The sequence below is a fragment of the Callospermophilus lateralis genome, chromosome 14 (genome assembly GCF_048772815.1).
Source record: "Callospermophilus lateralis isolate mCalLat2 chromosome 14, mCalLat2.hap1, whole genome shotgun sequence".
Classification (NCBI taxonomy): domain Eukaryota; kingdom Metazoa; phylum Chordata; class Mammalia; order Rodentia; family Sciuridae; genus Callospermophilus; species Callospermophilus lateralis.
In genome coordinates this window covers 97,353,327-97,373,001 of record NC_135318.1, presented here as the reverse complement: position 1 = coordinate 97,373,001, position 19,675 = coordinate 97,353,327, and the positions used below count along the sequence as shown (strand labels likewise).

At 33.9% G+C, this 19,675-nt stretch overlaps 1 protein-coding gene across 1 annotated transcript in view; it reads left to right on the top strand.

Moving 5' to 3' along the window:
* Positions 1-2,037: 2,037 nt before the first annotated feature.
* Tsga10 (testis specific 10) overlaps positions 2,038-19,675 on the top strand; it is a 63,265-nt gene continuing 45,627 nt past the window's right edge. Inside the window, exons 1-5 of the mRNA XM_076833408.2 lie at positions 2,038-2,110; positions 2,490-2,645; positions 7,111-7,281; positions 7,371-7,448; positions 8,249-8,400. Of these exons, the coding sequence (XP_076689523.2) occupies positions 2,060-2,110; positions 2,490-2,645; positions 7,111-7,281; positions 7,371-7,448; positions 8,249-8,400 (608 nt within the window). The 5' untranslated portion in view covers positions 2,038-2,059. The remainder of the gene's footprint in view (positions 2,111-2,489; positions 2,646-7,110; positions 7,282-7,370; positions 7,449-8,248; positions 8,401-19,675) is intronic.

The window sequence follows — 19,675 nt, the reverse complement described above, 5'->3', positions numbered from 1 at the left end:
GAGAGCCTTATTGCCTTACATAAAAATTTGGTCATTCTCCTTTAGGAACATACAGTGTAGACATATGCTACATATATGACTATAGGTGGCAGTGCTTTAAGACTTGGTAGGTTCAGTGTTGCAGGAGCGATACAAAATCTATTGAGTGGATTGAATTGAATTAAGCTATTTAAAGTAGTTTTAAGGAGAAGGCAGACTCTTCTAAATGGTATAATTTGAGGAAACTTTTTTCCTAATCGTTCTTTATAGACTTCTTATTCAGAATTATAACTAGTAGTAACATTTTGTTCTAGTTCATAGGGAGTAATTTGGTAAAATATAACCCATTATTATTTTATATAAAACATTAGGTGATTTAAAGGAACTCTTTGTTTCATCCTAGGTTCTTTTACCATTAAAGGTTGGTAAATACAGGGATGGGTTACCTTTTTTAAAAAAAAAAATATTCACTGTTTTTAAGTGAATTCCTGTTTTTGTTTTTGATGCTCTTCCTAATTGAATCAGCTTAAGTATCTTTAACATGAATTATTTCTAATTTTTCAGATTGAACTCATTTGCCAGCAAAATAATATAATAGTTTTAGAAGATACAATAAAAAGGCTTAGATCTGTAAGTACACTTTTTGAAAATATACGTAAGGAATCATTTTATCCAGTTAAGTAACCTACAAAAATATATCATACCTTTTGTAAGCAATAAGAATTTTATTTTTCAAAAGTCAGCACCCCAGGCTGGGGTTGTGGCTCAGCCATAGAGCATTCACCTAGCATGTGTGAGGCGCTGGGTTTGATCCTTAGCACCACATAAAAATAAATACATAAAATTAAGGTATTGTGTCCAACTACAACTAAAACAAATATTAAAAAAATAATAATAATCAGCACGTACTACTGGGCCACAGCAGTATCTCCATCTGAAAGAGTGATGTTTTTCATTGCTCCATTTCATCATTACTTTCTTTCTTAGAACAACTTTTGGTTGCCTTTTACTAATGACTTTTTCTGTTTTTAAATGTTAAATAATGGCACTGAAAATTTTAATTTTTAAAATATAAGATGAACATATTAAATTTTTTTTTATTGCCTTTAGTATTATTTTTAAACCATAAATTGTTTCATTTCTTTTATTTTATTTTTTTAGTACTGGGAATTGAACCCAGGGGCACTCAACCACTGAGCCACATCCCCAGCCCTATTTTGTATTTTATTTAGAGACAGGATCTCACTGAGTTGCTTAGCGCCTTGCTTTTGTTGAGACTGTCTTTGAACTCTCTATCCTCTTGCCTGGGATTAAGGCATGCGCCTGGCCATAAATTGTTTCTTAATCCCAAGTGTTATGTTTGATTTATATGACAACATGAAATGAAAATTGCTCTGTTTAAATATTTTAATCTTATCCTTTAAAACATTTTAAAAACTTTATAAAATGTTTGTAATTTTCTCCCAAGAAAGTATTGATAAAAAAAGGTAAAAATATTGTAAATGTTTCTAAATGTATTAAAGTAAATCAGAATTCATGGAAGTGCACTTGAAAGTATGTAATATTCAGCATCCACTTAATTTATTCATTTATTGAACAATTATTGAACAAACTAACCAATGTGTTAAGAGTAGTATGTAAAGTTTTTTTTAGAAGCAAATTAATTTCATTTCTAAGACTTATATTAGGTTTTGGATATCTTGGTATTTCTGCCTTTTTTGTTACCATTCTTTCTTCAAAATTAGGAGTATTTTTTTAGTCAAATAAAAATATAGCACATCCAGTAATTGTGAAAAAGAAAACTATCTAATTGCATTTTTAAACCTATTGATGAATAGTTTTTTAAATGTTCAGTTTTTAAAATACCAAATTTAATATTTTTAAGGATCTATTTGTTTTCCTTTAGAAAAGTATGCTATAGTTTAGCTTTAAATAATTACCTAATTTTTTCCTCCTTGGCAAGATAATTTTAGAGACTGAAAAAGCACAAAATAAATCTCCTTCTAGACTTGATTCCTTTGTAAAGACTTTAGAAGCAGACAGAGATTACTACAAAAGTGAAGCTCAGAATTTGAGAAAAATGCTCAGAAGTAGATCTAAAAGTCCAAGACGCCTGTCTCCATCTTCTCGGGTAAGTTGGAAACTTATAAATATTTTGAAGTTTGTTACTCAAACACTGACTGTATTCTTTGATTTACCTAATCTGGGAATACTTTGTTTTGATTTGGCATGAATTATTGTATCACAAAGATTGGGAAAAAAAGGTTTCTTTGAAGGCAGAGTGGACAACAATATTGGTTCTTTATTTATTGGTGGTTAGGAGGTAATTAGACAAATTTGGAGCAATTTGGGATGAAACTGTTGTAAAAGGGAGATGATTTTGTTATTTATTCTTCACTATTTCATTGAATAGTCATGTTTGTATAATAGAGATTGTGTACTATCAGCAGCAGCACCTTTTTATTAGTACCGTATGTGAAAGAAGAACTTCACATTCTGTATAATTGTAGGGTGCAAACTGTGATGTAGAGCTTTTGAAGACAACAAGAGATCGTGAAGAACTTAAATGCATGCTGGAAAAATATGAGCGTCATTTGGCAGAAATTCAGGGTAATGTCAAGGTTCTTACATCTGAGAGAGACAAGACCTTCCTTCTTTATGAACAGGTAAACTTATTTATAAATAAGCAAATTTTATAAGTAATAACGTGCTTTTAGAGGTATATAATTTTTTAAGTTCTATGAAGTGCTTAAACCTATCAATCAAATTATTTTAACCAATATTTGGGAATTATGTTTGTTCTTAAGATATTCCTAATGAACGGTAACATATTTCTAGTTTTATATGAGTATTCTCATATACTTATACCCTCTAAAAGATAATATGCATGTGTAAAAATAGTCTGATTTTTGGATTAAGAAATGAGGCTAGGGGTTGGGATATAGCTCAGAGATAAAAAACTTGCCTAGTATGCATGAGGCCTGAGTGTTGAATCCCAAGCACCACAAAAATTAAAAAAAAAAAAAAAAGAGAGAGAGAGAAAAGAAAATGAGGAAAATGTATAATGATAGGATTTGGTGAGTTCAAGGTAAAAAGATCAGGATTTGAGTGTTAAATACTAACATTTTATTTTGGGAACTGCCGTATAATTTACTTAATTTCAGAGAGTAAAATCACATTGTAGTTTATCTCTATCTTGTTGCTTAAAAATGCATAGCTTTTGTGAATTAGATGGCTTTTAACCCCAAACTGTTAAATCTCATGAATCACAACATAATTTCTGTTAGTTACTATGTGCAGAGTTCTAGGGTTACTACTCTAAAGGATAGAAATTTTTTTTTTCTATAAGCTTGCACTGTAATCAGGGAGATAAAAGTATATAGTGTTTATTTTTGTTGTTGTTACTATAGGGTAAGTGGTTTGGATGATGTTTCAAGAAATAAAAGAAGTAAGCATTTTTAGTTAGGGTGATCAAGAAAATCTTTGTAAGATGTGGAATTTCAACCCTGGAGAATGAATGGGGCTTCTATTATCCTGAAAGGGGCAAGGAGGAACATCCAGCCTAAAAGAATGCTATGAGGCAAACGATAAAGAGAAGACAATCAACAGATAACTAGGTCAGCTTAAGACTAGAGCAGATTGTATTTGTTAGTAAAGTAAGAGACATTAAGACTTGAAAGGAATATTGAACTAGAGTAGGAGTCTGGAAACTTTCTGAAAGGCCCAAATAGTAAATATCTTCAGCTTTTCAAGCCTGTGGTCTCTATTGCAACTGTTCAACTCTGTTGTAGGTGAAAGCAGCTGTAGATGATACATACATGAATAAATTGAAATTATAATAAAACTTTACAGACACAGAAATTTGAATTTCACATTATTTTTACCTGTTATGAAAAATTATTCTTTTGCTCTCCAGCCATTTATTTAAACATGTAAAAAAAATTCTTGGAAATAACAAATGGCCAATGAATATATATGAAAGAAAGTTTAACATCTTTAGCTATCAGGGAAATGCAAATCAAAACTACATTGAGATTTTATTTCACTTCAGTTAGTATGGCAGTCATCAAGAATACAAATAATAAAAAATGGCAAGTATGCGGCGGGGGGGGGAGCGGGTGGTGGTGGTGGTGGTGAGGGGGGGGGTTGGGCAGGGAATGGAACACTTATATGCTTCCCTTGACCCGTGTGGGCAGCTGAACTTAAGGTCGCTCATGTGAATTTCCAGAGACACCAAATAAAACACAGACACACTTTACCTTTAAACAAGCTTCAGGAGGGCTTCTCCACTATTAGTCTCAGGCTCCCCAAATGGGGGAGCAAGAGAAAGTCACGAGAGGCTGGGGAGAGAGCAAGCACATTTGGAAATGAACTTTTATTGGGGGGACCCTATTCTTAGAAAGTTCCATCCAAAAAAAGGCCAGAAGGGGCAGGGTTACACGGGACAGGTGAGTATAATTCAACCCAAGGGGCATCGCCTATATCTGAAGACACGCCCTCAACTTTCTGGACCGGAACAATGTCCAGGTCACTACAGAATATAGTGACTGGTCAAAACCTTTCACTTTAGGATGGAAGGCACGAATCATTCAGAGTGGCTCCTCACACTTATACACTTGATGATAGGATTATAAATTAGCACAACCACGTTGAAGTCAGTATGGCAGTTCCTCAAATGGAATTGGAATGGAATTACCATATGACCTAACTGTACAACTTCCCCTTATTTATTCAATAGAATTGAAGTAAGCTTACTATGGCAGTACATGCATACCTATGTTTATAGCCACACAATTCACAATAGCCAAGTTATAGAACTAGTATAGGTGTCTATCAACAGATGAATGGGTAAAGAAAATGTGGTATATATGTAATTTTTAGGAAAATGGATGGAACTTGAGATTATTCTGTTAAATAGAGTCAAGGGTTGTGTACTTTGTTATATGTGTAAGCGAGAGGGAAGAAAAGCAAGAAAGGGGCATTGTTCTTGAAATTACAAGGGACACCAGTAAAACAGAGGCAGGAGATCAGCGGGAGGAAAGAAAAAAGAAAAAGGAAAACTGGGGAATGAAAGTGACCAAATTATGTTATGTTAATTTACGAATATTTCATGATGTTTTCCACTATTATGTACTATTATAATGTACCAATAAAAAATTAATTAAATAGAAAAAACATTCCTAGCTTATAGATCTATAAAATCAGGAGGCAGGCTGTATATTTGGCTTTAAACTCTATATAATTTGCTCACTTCTGGACTGTGATGGTAGAGGCTATCCCACAGACCTAATTATGGACTCATACTTTACTTTAAAAGCAGTGTGCAGTTTCTTACTTTTAAAGCAAGAGAAATATGAGCAAAAATCAGTTTTAACCTAGTGGCAACCTTTTATTATCTTACACATAATCTTTCTGTATTTCTATTTTTATGTAACAATTTGTCTTTTAAGAGAATTAGAGGAGACACACACACACACACACACTGTGGACTCCTTACAAGACTGTTACAATGTGCATGCACACAACATTTAAGGATGTAATGAGGGTGCCATCAGTAGAAATAAATACAGAGACCAATATAAGAGACATGAAGGAAGACTTGACAAGATTTGATTTAAGAGACAGAAACACTATAGTAATATTCACTAAACCAGTATTATGTGTGATTTATGCCGATTTCAAATTTATTCCACAAATGAAAATAACTGAAATTCTTTTTGAATGACAGAACTGTGATAATAGAAGAACTAAGAAAGTCATTGGTGGTTTGAGGAAAATTGTGATTTTGTTGTTAGATGGAACAAAATCATGGTAATATGGTCAGGTAGTTACTGCCATCAGTCAATAAGTAATATAGGATTGGAGAGGGGAGAGAGCAGGAGCTGATATGTGGCTCTAAAAGTCATCTTCTTAGAGGTAAGTTCTGAGCCTCATGGTAAATGAAGTCTCTAAATATGAAGGCTCTACACAGCATAGTAAATGAAGTCTCCAAATGTGAAAGCTCTTCTTAGACAGATATCCTCCCACCCCTATAATCTACAAGAGGCAAAGAGGAAACTTCGAAAGATAAAAAGAAGACAGAAAACTAGGGTAGAAGTTGTTACAAGCACAAGGGAGGAAGGAATCTCAAGAGAAAGGTTATTAAAAATAGTGTCAGATGTTGCCAAAATATGAAGAACAGGAACTGAGAAAAGGCCATGAGATTTGGTAAGTTCGGTAGTTGAAATTCTGTAGAACCACAGGGATGGAACCCAGGTTATACTGGGGTGAGAGAGTGGTAAGGAACAATTAGCAGTGGGTACAGATAGTGCTGTGTGTGTGTGTAGTGGGGGGGGTGTCAAAGAGATATGGACTGGTAAATGGGACAGTAGGATTAAGTGACAGGTTTTCAAGATAAGGGAACCCTTGTACATGATTAAAGGTGGGGGAGACAGTCAGTAGAGAGGACACTGTTCAAGTTGAGAGGAAATAATTATAATTCAGTCAGGGAGCTATAAGAAGGCACTTTAGAATATGAAGTCTGCTGTTTCTAAGGAAGACTTAGCTATGGAAATTGGAAAGTAATATATCTTTCTCTGAGACTTGGAGACTGAAAAGATAGTGATCCCAATGAAGAAGAAAGAAGATAAGGAGACTTACACAATGAAGTCTCCTCTTCAGGTGTGCAATAGATTTGGGACTTGGAGGTCATGAACAAATGTTCAGAGAGTATTGTGGGCTATTGGGAAGGATTGGTGGGTTTTTCTGTCAGTGTAGAAGTAGCCCAGAGATGGAAAATGGTATATACACTTGGAGACAGAAATACTATGGCATATTCACTAAACCAGTATTCTGTGTGATTTATGCCATTTTCAAATTTATTCCACAAAATAGATAAATGGAGTATATTAAATATATTTCTTAGCAAAACCTTCTCTGTTGCAATGACTTGGCAAAGATATTATAAAGCAAACTCCTATTTCAATTAATTGACTTGCATTTATTTGTATAAACGTATTTGAAAATAAAAATGGTAACATTTCCTTACTGCACAAATATTAATATAGGCTTGCACTTTAACCAGTTAGGTATAAGCTATATTATATTTAGTTTAAAGCTTGTTTTAAAAAATTCTATGTATTTGAATAATAGGCACAGGAAGAAATTGCCCGACTTCGAAGGGAAATGATGAAAAGCTGTAAGTCTCCAAAATCAACAACAGCACATGCTATTCTCCGGCGGGTAGAGACTGAAAGAGATGTGGCCTTTACTGATTTACGAAGAATGACCACAGAGCGAGATAGTCTGAGAGAAAGGCTAAAGGTTTGGAATAGTTTTATCTATCTGAATATGTGTGAAACACAAATACACTGACACTAAAAGCACTTTATTTTGTCTGTTTTTTTAAATAGATTGCTCAAGAGACAGCATTTAACGAGAAGGCTCATTTGGAGCAAAGGATTGAGGAGCTGGAGTGTACAGTTCATAACGTAAAAAAAAAAATCACTTGGCTATAACCTCAGTGGCTTTAAAACCCTTCCTTTTTTTCCCTTTGTTCAGAGAAGTTCTTTTACTTATCTAAGATAGCGTTTATAGTCCTTAAGGTGATATGTATGATGTAAACAGTCACTTTTTACTTATTTCCTTCTGAAAATGTGAGTAAAGTTTTTTGTGTTAGTTGCAAAGTATTTTATTTTTAAAAAAACTATTAGAATGTGTTCTCAGGAATTTTAGTAGCTTTACTTCCTTATTTTGTTAAAGATAATATTGCTAGATATGAAGATATAATAAAGAATTTGAGATGCTATAAATAGATGTTATGACTATAAAATTAGAATTAAGAGAATTTGACTTTTTTTCACCAAGTTTAATTGAGTGTATTTATAAAATTATCTATAGTTTTGTTATAATAAGTAAAAGAAATTAGAAAAATTATTTTTCTTTTCATAATCCTACTTTATATGTGTAATTTATTGATATTGGGTAACAAATAAATCCTTTTGCAGATAGTGTGCATACTGTAGTCAAACTGAACCAGAATGAAAAATGTAGACTGGTATGTTTTATTAGTCTTTATAAAAAAGTTACACAATGATTTGCTTTTATTCTTACTATTCTATACCTTATTCATACAATCTTCCATAGCATTTAGGTCTAATATGATCATCACATTAAGTAAATTTTGCCATAAATCTGGTTTGTACAGAGGGAATATGTCTCTGCAGGAAGACTGCTCTGGCTGTTTTCTTTTTTTTAGCGATGGCAGTAACTTTGTCATTCTACTTGTTAGCTTGATGATGAACGTATGGAACAAATGTCAAATATGACTTTGATGAAGGAAACCATAACCACTGTGGAAAAAGAAATGAAATCACTAGCAAGAAAGGCAATGGATACTGAAAGTGAACTTGGAAGACAAAAAGCAGAGAATAATTCTTTGAGGTAAACTAAATTACTATTAAATAACTAATGGTTTAGAGTGTACATTATAATGAAAATTATTAAATTTTATTTCTGAGAGGATTATTATGAAGCAGCTGTAGAAACCTCAGGACACATTGAATGATTTCCCCAAGATCAGAGACTGTAAATGGCACACTTAACTGGGAAGTATACTTCAAATAATATTAACCTTACATTTGGATAATGCCTCAGTTTATCTGAAATAGCTTTTACAAAGCCCTTCCGAGTACTGAGCATCTTCAATTTTGGTATTTAATTGTTTAATTTGATTTAATAACTTTACATTCTGTTCTGCAGTATGAACAATATAAAAAAGCATAAAGCACAGGTTTGATAGTAGCTTAGAAAAGGTGGTTTAGAATATGGTGAAAAGTCTTAAAGAAAAATAGGATCATGTGGTAGAACTTAATTAATTGAATGTTGAATACATCACCTAACTCTTCCTATATATTGGTATAGTAGCAGAAGAAATATCAATTAAAGTAGCCCATAGGTTATATGTATGTGAGAATATATTTTTAAAAGACTTCTATCTTAGCGGTTTTACTTTTAGTATCTGTTGATGTGAGAAATAGAGGTTGTACAAATTCAGTAAGTTTGAATTTCAGTAGATCTGTGAACATTTGAAAAATGGTGGTTGATATGATTGTGAAATATATTATTAAATCCCAGTATGTCCTTAATCTTTCCATGATCTGTGGTGCATTGATTGGAGTTGCTTGTCAGGACAGATAAATATTCAGATTCTTTCCCTTCACTTTTTAAAAAACATTTCCTGCTTATAAGAGTATTGAAAACTCAAATAAAATCAAAGTAATAATAAAGCAAGAAAGAGACAACAAAGAAAACCTTGCAAAGTAAAGTACTAAAAAATTTAAATCACTCCCATTTTCATAACCCAGGGGAAAATAATTGATACAGAACTGTTTCCAGCTTGAAATTGGTTTGCCTGCATATATTTCATAGCTTTCTGTGTAATTGAGATCACCTTTGTATAGTTTCATTTTGGGCCATTTTCATTTAATCATTTGCCATAAGCATTTCTCCATGGCTTTAGACATTCTTTAAAAGCATTTTAGTAGATTACATGCTATGATAACAGATAGAGGTATAATAATTTAGGGAGCCAGATGCAGTGATGCTCGCCTATAATCCCAGCAGCTCAGGAGGCTGAGGCAGAGGAGGATCGATAGTTCAAAGCCAGCCTCAGCAACTTAGCGAGGCCCTAAGCAGCTCAGTGAGACCCTGTCTCTAAATAAAGTATAAAAAAAGGCTGGGGATTTGGCTCAGTGGTTAAGTGCCCTGATACCAAAATAATAATAATTCCTAGTACCAAAAATAATAATTTGGAGGATTTTTTGATGCATATTTGTCTTAAGAGTTTGTTAAAGTGTAATTGACATACCATAAACTGTATCTTCAGTTTGCTAAGTTTTGACCCGTGGAGGTGCCTATAAAACTCACCACAGTCAAGATAGTGGCCTATCCTTTACTCTCAGAAGTCTCTCCTGCCCATCTCTAATCCTTTATTTACCCAACCAATCCCCAGGGAACCACTGATTTTATTTCTGTTATGGAGTTTTTTTTTATTTTCTAAAATCTATAATACATGAAATCATACAGTATGAATTGTTTTGTCAGGATACCTTCAATAAGCATGACTATTTGAGATTCATTCATGTGGCTATATGTAATTAATTATCCCTTTTGATGCTGAGTATTGTTCCATTGTATGGATAGGTATGTAGACATTTGGGTTTCCAGTTTTTGGCTATGACAGAACTGCTGAGGACATTCCTAAGTAAGTCTCTGGGTGAACAAATGCTTTGATTTTTCTTGGATTGAAATTGCTAAGTCTTGGTATGTTTCACTTTTGGAGAAGCAATTAAACTGTTTTCCAAAGTGGTTGTACTGTTTTATTTTGCATTTGCACTGGCAGTGTATGAGTGTTTCAGTAGTTACATATCCTCACCAACATTTAGTGTACATTGTCTTTTTAACGTTAGTGTTTCTAATAGGTAAATGTTATGATTTTAATTGGCCCTTCTCTAATGATTAGTGATTTTTCAGCATCTGTTCATGTGTTTATTTGCCATCCATATATCTTCTTTTGTGACATATCTCTTCAAATCTTTTGTACACTTTTACTGAATTACTTATTAAGTAAAAGTACCTCTGTTTTAGACATAAAGCCTTTGTCAGGTCTGTTTTGCTGATATTTTCTTCCAGTCTGTGGCTTGCCCTTTTATTTTCTTAACATTATCTTTTTTTATTATTAATTGTTCAAAACATTACATAGTTCTTGATATATCATATTTCATACATTTGATTCAAGTGGGTTATGAACTCCCATTTTTACCCCGAATACAGATTGTAGAATCACATTGGTTACACGTTTTTACATATTGCCATACTAGTGTCTGTTGTATTCTGTTGCCTTTCCTATCCTCTACTATCCCCCCTCTCCTCCCCTCCCCTCCCATCTTCTCTCCCTATCCCATCCACTGTAATTCATTTTTCTCCCTTGTTTTTTTTCCCTTTCCCTTCACTTCCTTTTATATGTAATTTTGTATAACATTGAGGGTCTCCTTCCATTTATCTTTTAAATAGCAAATATTTTTTATTTCAAATAATTTTGAAGAAAGGTACATGTATTTTGTGTTCTTTTTAAGAAATCTCTGTCAAGGTTAAGATCACTGAGATTTTCTCCCAGTGTATTCTCCGAGTAGTTTTCTAATTCTAGCTATGATCCATTTCAAGTTAACTTTTGTGTGTGGTGCAAAGTGTAAGTTGAAGTTCCCTTTTTTAAAATTTGCATATGGATGTCCAGTTGTTCCAGCACCATATTTAAGTGTCTGTTAATGTTAACTATAAGAACAGTTCTTCTGATCTCGTTGTCTCCTTTAGGGAAGTTGTGCCCAAGGTATCTGTCTTGGCACTGGTGTCCTCTGTGTGGACACTCATGGGATGGCTTAAGGGCCCAGGTCCAGTGCATGGTTTTATATAGCTACTGTTGCTCTGGGAATGGAGATTCAGACATGTCTGCTGCACTGGTGGCTGGTTTTTTCAGAGTGGCTGAGGGACTGGAATTCAAGTACATGTGGAGTAACAATGGCTCCAAGGCCCAGCCATCAACTAACTCACTATGGTGGTATCCCAGATATCTGAGGCATAGGTGCATGTGGAGAAGTGGCAGAGGAAGCACATGCAGAGGGACTGTGGCATCTGGCTCTAGCCTGAAGTGGTGGTTCTGGTGTCTGAGATGCAGGCGTGCGCAAAGCATCTCTGGTTTGGGACGCAGGCAGGTTAGGTAATGCCCTGTTCAAGGGCTGCACAACATTGACTCCTTCTTGCAGGGAGGACCGTATCAGCTTCTCCCTCTCTACGGGGTCTATGATAGGTATTCCTGATAGTTTATTTCCACGGTGAAAGTTACCAATGACCCTTGTAGAGCAGGCTACTGGAGACCATGGTGGCATCCACCACATGGCTAATACAGTGGCCCCTGCCTTCCTCCAGATGTCTCAGGTATACTCATCTCCCAGCAATACTTTCTGAGTTGTTCTCTCTTTTTTGTTTCCATCATATTGCTGTTGGTTCTTAATTGACACTGAATCCTTCCTAAAATATTTTCTTTCATGGATAGCTATTTGGTTGTTTCTTTGTGGTAAAAGGTGAAGTCTGAGCTCTCTTCTCCCATCTTATTGATGATACTTCTCATATCTTTAATTTTTTTTTGTAGTGTTCTTTTTTTTTTAAATTTTTTAAATTTTTTTAATTTTTTTCATCTTTCATACATTTGATTCAAGTGAGTTATGCATTTCCATTTTTACCCCAAATACAAATTGCAGAATCACATCAGTTACACATTCGCAATGTTTACATAACGCCATATTAGTGACTGTTGTATTCTGCTGTCTTTCCTATCCCCTACTATCCCCCCTCCTCTCCCCTCCCATCTTCCCTCTCTACCTCATCTGTTGTTGTTCCGTTCTCTCCCTCCCCCCCCTTCCCCTCACAACCTCATATATGTGATTTCGTATAACGATGAGGGTTTCCTTCCATTTCCTTGCAATTTCCCTTCTCTCTTCCTTTCCCTCCCATCACTCGTCTCAGTTTAATGTTAATCTTTTCCTCATATCTTTAATTTTTTGAAGAGACTTCATACTGTTTCCCATGGTGGCTTCAACATGTGCTTCCCCCAAACCCAGTAGTGAACAGCACTCCAGTTTCTTTCTCACCAAAATCTGTATGTAGTTTTTCTATTGTTTGTTTGGTTTTGGTAGCTATTCCAATGAATTTGAGGTAATATCCTACCGTGGGTTTGATTTCCATTTCCCTGATAATTGATGATGTTGAGCACCTTTTCATATACCTGTTGGTCATTTGTATGTCTTTTTAGAGAATTGTCTATTCAAGTACTTTGCCCATTTTAAAAAAATATTTTTTAGTTGTAGATGTTCACAATACCTTTATTTTGTTTATTTAGTTTTTTTTTTTTTTTTTTTTTTAATGTGCTGGGATCGAACCCAGTGTCTCATACATGCTAGACAAGCGCTCTACCACTGAGCCACAATCCCAGCCCACTTTGCCCATTTTTAAACTGAGGGGTTTTATGTAATTATCTTGCTACTGAGTTGAATGAATTTGTTATATATTTTGGATATTAGCACTTTATCAGATATGTGGTTTCCAATTTCTTCCATTTTTTATGTTGCCTTTATACTCTGTTGAGTTTTAGGTAGTTTCAGGTAGTCTAGTTTCACTTGCCTGTTTTTGGCTTTGGTATGATATCTAAGAAATCATTGCCAAGATCAGTATTATGAAGCTTGTCCTCCTTTGTTTTCTTCTAGAACTTAATGGTTTCTGTCCTTCTGTTTAAATCTTTAATCTGTTTTGAGTTGATTTTTGTGTATGGGGTAATCAATTTTCCCTGTGCCACTTGTTGATGAGACTTCTCTTACTCCATTGTATATTCTTAGCACCCTTGTTCCACCCTTAGCATCATTTTATCATTGATAAGTAGCTCTGAAATATGATTTGGAATTAGGAAATTAATTATAACCAAGTTTCACAATGTATTAAAAAAAAGCCTGCTGAGAACTTTATTGGATTTGGGGAGATAAAATGATATTTAGCCTTCCCACTCATAAACACAGTATCTCCATTCATTTAGGTCTCAAATTTCCCAGCAGCGATTTGGTGGAGTTTTTAGTGTACAGATCTTGCACGTCCTCTGTCAGATTTATCCCTGTGTATTTCATATTTTTATGCTATTATTAATGGGGTTTTTATTATTTTATTTGTTCTTTTTAGATATACAGGACAATAGAGTGATTTTGACTCTGTGTGTGTGTGTGTGTGTGTGTGTGTGTGTGTAGTATGCCTTATCCTATTTAGGATTCTATTCTTGTGTTGTAAATAATGTGGAGTTTCACTGGTCATGTATTCATATATGAACAAAGTATAGTAATGTTTGATTCATTCTACAGTCTTTCCTAATCCCATCTCCACATCCCTTCCCTTTATTCTCCTTGGTCTAATCCAGTGAACTTCTGTTCTCCCTCGCCACCCCCATTGAGTGTTAGCATCCATATATCAGAGAAAACATTTGGCCTTTGGTTTATTGGTACTGGCTTATTTCACTTAGTATGTGTCTCCAGTTCTATCCATTTACTGCAAATGTCATAATTTCATTCTTATTTATGGCTGAGCATTATTCCATTTTGTGTATGTATACCATATGCATTTTCTTTATCCATTCATCTGTTAAAGGGCATGTAGGTTGGTTCCATAGTTTAGCTATTGTGAATTGAGCTGGTATAAACATTGATATGGCTGCATCACTGTAGTATAATGATTTTAAGTCCTTTGGGTACATACCAAGGAGTGGGATAACTGGGTTGAATGTTGGTTTTATTCCAAGTTTTCTGAGGAGTCTTCATGCTGCTTTCCAGAGTTATTGCACCAATTTTCAGTCCCACCAGCAATGTATGAATGTACTTTCTTCCCTACATCCTCGCCAACAGTAAATTGGTTTTTAAATTTTACTTTTCATTTGTTTATTCTTAGCATATCAAAATTCAGTTGTCTTTTAAAAAAATAGATGCAGTATTTTAGAACAGTTAAGTTTATGGAAAAATTGTGAAGATTGTCCCTATATACCTCACACCCAATTTTCTCTAGCAACATCTTACATTACTATAAGTGTACTTATTGTAAGTAATGAACCAATAAAGTTAACACTTTATGCAGATTTTCTTAGTTTTTTCCTAATATCCTTTTTCTGTTCCAGGATTCCATCCAGGATACCAAATTAAATTTAGTTGTCATTCCTCCTTAGGCTTCTCTTGGCTATGACAATCTCAGACTTTCCTTGTTTTTGATGATCTTGGCAATTTTGAGGAGTACTCATCAGGTATTTTGTAGACTGTGTCTCTGTTGGGGTTTGTCTTAAATTTCCCCCATGATTAGATTGAGGTAATATGTTTTTGGGAGAAAGATCCCAGAGATAAAATTCCATCTTAGGGTATGTGCATCCAGGGTACATATATAGTCAATACAATTTAACAGTGCTGATTTTTCTTTAAATGTTTATTTTTTAGTTGTGGTTGGACACAATATCTTTATTTTATTTGTTTTTATATGGTGCTGAGGATCGAACCCAGGGCCTCGCACATGCTAGGCGAGCACTCTACCACTGAGCCACAACCCCAGCCCCCGATTTTGTTCTTGATCACCTATCTAACTGAAGTAGTGGCTGCCTTTTCCAGGATGTCTCATATTTGGAATAATCCAGTATGAAATCTTTTCAGGTGGACTTCTTTCAGTTAGCATTATGTACTTAAGGTTCATTCATGTCTTTTGTACCTTGATCATTCATTTCTTCTTATTGTTAAATAATATTACATTGTGAAATATACCACATTTTGTTTATCCACGCCCCTGTTGAATGAGATCTTGTTTGGTTCCATGTTTTTGGTGATTATAAATGAAGCTGCTATAAATTTTTGCATGTAGGTTTTTGTACAGACATAAGTTTTCAAACCAATTCAGTAAATACTTAGGTGCATAGTGTGCTGGATTGTGTAGTGAAACTATATTTGTAAGAAACTGCCAAACTCTCTTCCAAAGTGACTATACCATTTTGCATTCCTACTTGCAATTAAAGAGAGTTTCTGTTGTTCCACATGCTGTCAGCATTAGTATTTTCAGATTTTTGAATTTTAGTTATTCTGATAAATATACAGATATATCATTGTTATAATTTTTGGTTCTGTAATAACACAATGTGAAGCATCTTTTCATATGCTTATTTTCCATTTGTTTATCTTCTTTCATGAACTATTTAAATTTTTTGCCCATTTTTAATTGTTTATGTACTTATAGTTGAGTCTTAAGAGTGCTTTGTATATTTTTGGAACATTTTCTTATCAGCTATTTGGTTTGCAAATACCTCCTCCTAGTCTATGCCTTGTCTTTTTATTCTTTTAACTTTATTTTTTTGACAGCAAAAATCCTTCATTTTATTAAAGTTAAGCTATCAACTTTTTCATGGATTGTGCTTTTTTGTTGTATTTATAAACATATAATTTTTATGTTACATAGTTTTGCATTTTACACTTAAATGTCAGTGATTCATTTTTAGTTATTTTTTGTGAAAAACATCTGTGTTTGGTTCATTTAATTTACTATGTACATCCTAAAATTGTTCTAGCACCATTTATTGAAAAATTATTCTTTCTCCACTGAATTGTCCTTTACTTCTTTGTCAAAGATCATTTGAATATATTTACATGGGTCTCTTTCTCAGCTCTCTATTCTGCTTCATTGATCTGTGTCTGTTCTCTTGCTAAACCACGCTGTCTAGATTCCTATAGCTTTGTATTATGTCCTGAAACAAGTAATGTGAGCCTTCACACTTTGCCTTCTTCAGTACTGTATTGTCTATTTTGAGTCTTTATGTTTCCATTTAAGGTTAGAACTATTTTGTACCAACTATAGAATAGCTAGCTGGGATTTAAATTGAAATTGTGTTGAATCTATAAATCAATTGGGGAATGATTGACATCTTAATATTATATATTTAAATCAGTGTCGTGAAATACACTTTGATCATCTTTGAGTCTTTTGTTAATGTTTTGTAATTATCTGCATGTAGATATTATATATTTAATTTTTGAAAGTTCCAGGGCATTTTTTACTTCCAATATTTCTTATGCTCAATTTTATTCTTTTTATCCTTTTTTTGTTTGAAGGGTATCTATAGTTCTTAGATGCTCCATCCTAGTTTTCATTTTTTTTCTCGTTGCAATTTATTTTTTAATTTTTGAAAATTTTTATTTTTTAGTTGTTGATGGACCTTTATTTTATTTATTTATATGTGGTGCTGAGAATTGAACCCAGTGCCTCACACATGCTAGGCAGGTGCTCTACCACTGAGCCACAACCCCAGCACCTCTTTGCATTTTAGTTTAAGCAGTTTTCTATTGAACTTTCCTCAAGCTCAGTGATTCTTTTTCTTGGCTGTATTCCATGTACTGATGAACCCATCAATGGCGTACTTCATTTCTCATAGAAAAATGGATGTGTCACATTCAATATTTTTTTGTTCCAAGAATTTTCTTTTGATTTTCAGACTCTCTCTCTCTGCTTGCATTGCCCATTTGTTATTGCATGTTGCTTACTTTCCCATTAATTACCTAAACCATTTGTCACGATTATTTTACATTTTCTATCTCAGAATTCTAACATCTGTGTTTGTTTCTGATCCTCCATTTTAATTTTTCTTGCCTTTTGTTGTGCCTTGTAATTCTTTTGTTGTTGTTGAAAGCTGAAGAATATGTGTTATTAAACTTTAGCAACTGACATAGAGGCCTTTTATGTGAAGGTTCCTGTTAACTTGGCTAGGAGTTGGGTTGTATTCAATATTTACTTTTAGCTATAGGTACCAGAAGTTTCAGATTCCTCTTTTGTCTTGATTTTCGTTTAAGTTTGTTGAATTTTTTTTTTTAAACTTGTTCTAATTAGTTATACATGACAGTAGAATGCATTTTGACACATTGTACACAAATGGAACTTCTTATTCCTCTGGCTGTACACGGAACAGAGTCACACCGGTCATGTAATCATACATGTATATAGAGTAATAATGTCTATCTCATTCCACCATCATTCCCACCCCCACACTTCCCCTCTCATCCTCCCACTCCCCTCTGTCCAATCTAAAGTTACTCCATTCTTCCCTACCTTTTCCTTCCCACCCCACTGCCCCCAATATGGATCAGCATTCCCTTATCAGAGAAAACATACACCCTTTGGCTTTTTGGGTTTGGCTTATTTCACTTAACACGATATTCTCCAGCTCCATTGACTTACCTGCAAATGCCATAGTTTCATTCTTCTTCAAGGCTGAATAATATTATATTGTGTATATATATATATACACACACACCACATTTAAATTTGTTGAATTTTTTTAAGTTTTAAATTGACTCATAAAAACTGTACATATTTACTACATGATGTTTCAGTACTATAAATTGTGTCACATTCAAATCAGAGTAAACATTTCTATCTGTTCAAACCTTTATTATTTCTTTGTTATAAAAACATTCAAAATCACTTCTTCTGGCTTTCTTGGTATAAGTGACACATTATCATTACCTATAATCACTCTATTTACTGAATATCAGAACTTTCTCCTGTCTTACTGTAACTTGGTTCCTATTATAGGGTCCTCATTTTCTTCTTGTGATGTCTCCTCTTGATTTGGGGCTTCTCTGAGAATTCCTCAGTGAGTGTCTGCATCTTCTTTCACTATGATTATCATGGAACTCTGTTGGTAAGGAGAGGCGAAATGTGGCCTGTAGACTTAACACTTAAGTCTCACTTCAGTCCCCAGTACCATAGATAAATAAATTTGTTATCCTTGGTGATTTAGTCTATTGCTTTCATAAGTAGTATTTTGCAAAAACAAAACAAAGCACAAAAATGAAGAAGACAGTTGGACACCTGAATGAATTATAATATGGACATCTGCTTAACTGCTCCCCAGTTCAAGAAATGGAACAGTACAGCCACTTTAGAAGTTTCTTATGTGTGCCTCTTTATTTAATCATAGCAATTCAGCTTCTTCAAAAAAATCATCATTTTGACTTTTATAATTATTTTCTGCTTACTTTATAATTTTACAACTTGTGCATCCCAAGAGATTTTATTTTATACTTTTGGGATTATTAATAAGGTTGAGTGCCTTTTCATACAATTATCTTACATATTGTTTTGTAAAATGCTTGTTTATATTCTTTCCCCATTTATCTATTTGGTTGCCTTTTTAAAACTTACAGCAGATGTAGAAGCTGTTCTTTATGTTCTACAATTCTTTGTATGTATTCCAGGTGCCAGTCCTTTGTTGATTATTTGTATCTTCTCACTCTTTGGCTTGTTTTGTGCATTCTCTCTCTCTCTCTCTCTCTCTCTCTCTCTCTCTCTCTCTCTCTCTCTCTCTTTAAATTGTTGTAGATGGACAGCATGCCTTTATTTTATTTATTTATTTTTTTAATATGGTGCTGAGGATCAAACCCAGTGCCTCATATATGCTAGGTAAGCGCTCTGCCACTGAGCTACAGCCCTAGCCCTGTTTTGTTCTCTTAAAACTATCTGTTTACTAACAAAATTTATTTACATAGTCAGATTTATAAGCCTTTCCCATTTCATTTTGCTATTATTGGCTCTTTGCATTTCTAATTCTATATAAACTTCAGAGTAGGTTGGTCAGAGCCCATCCCCTACAAGAAAAAATAAAAACAGAAAAATCCTATTAATACTTTTTTAAAGTACTATTTTATTATCATAGTAACAAATACAGAATTAAGTAATGCACAACATAAAACCAGCCCACTGATCAACTCCTTTACAGTTAACGGCTGAAGATATTTCTCTAAGGGGTTTCACAGTCCTGACACCTTTAATCATTTCACAACAAAGTAGATATAAAGTAAAATATTATCTTATAGCCAACTTGTCCATTTTATATGTACAAGATGACTAGTCTAAAAAATGTGAAATATCAGTGTTCCCTTCCAAGAACAAAAAGTATGTATTCTTAGAGGACTTCACATAAATGGCCATGTGTTTAACCTGTAAAAAATTAAGCTTTTTAAACTTGGTAGAATATAAGCAACTCAACCTAAATGTCTCAGTGTGTTCTTTTCTGCAAAGTTCTGTCTATTATGGAAAGATAAATTACAAA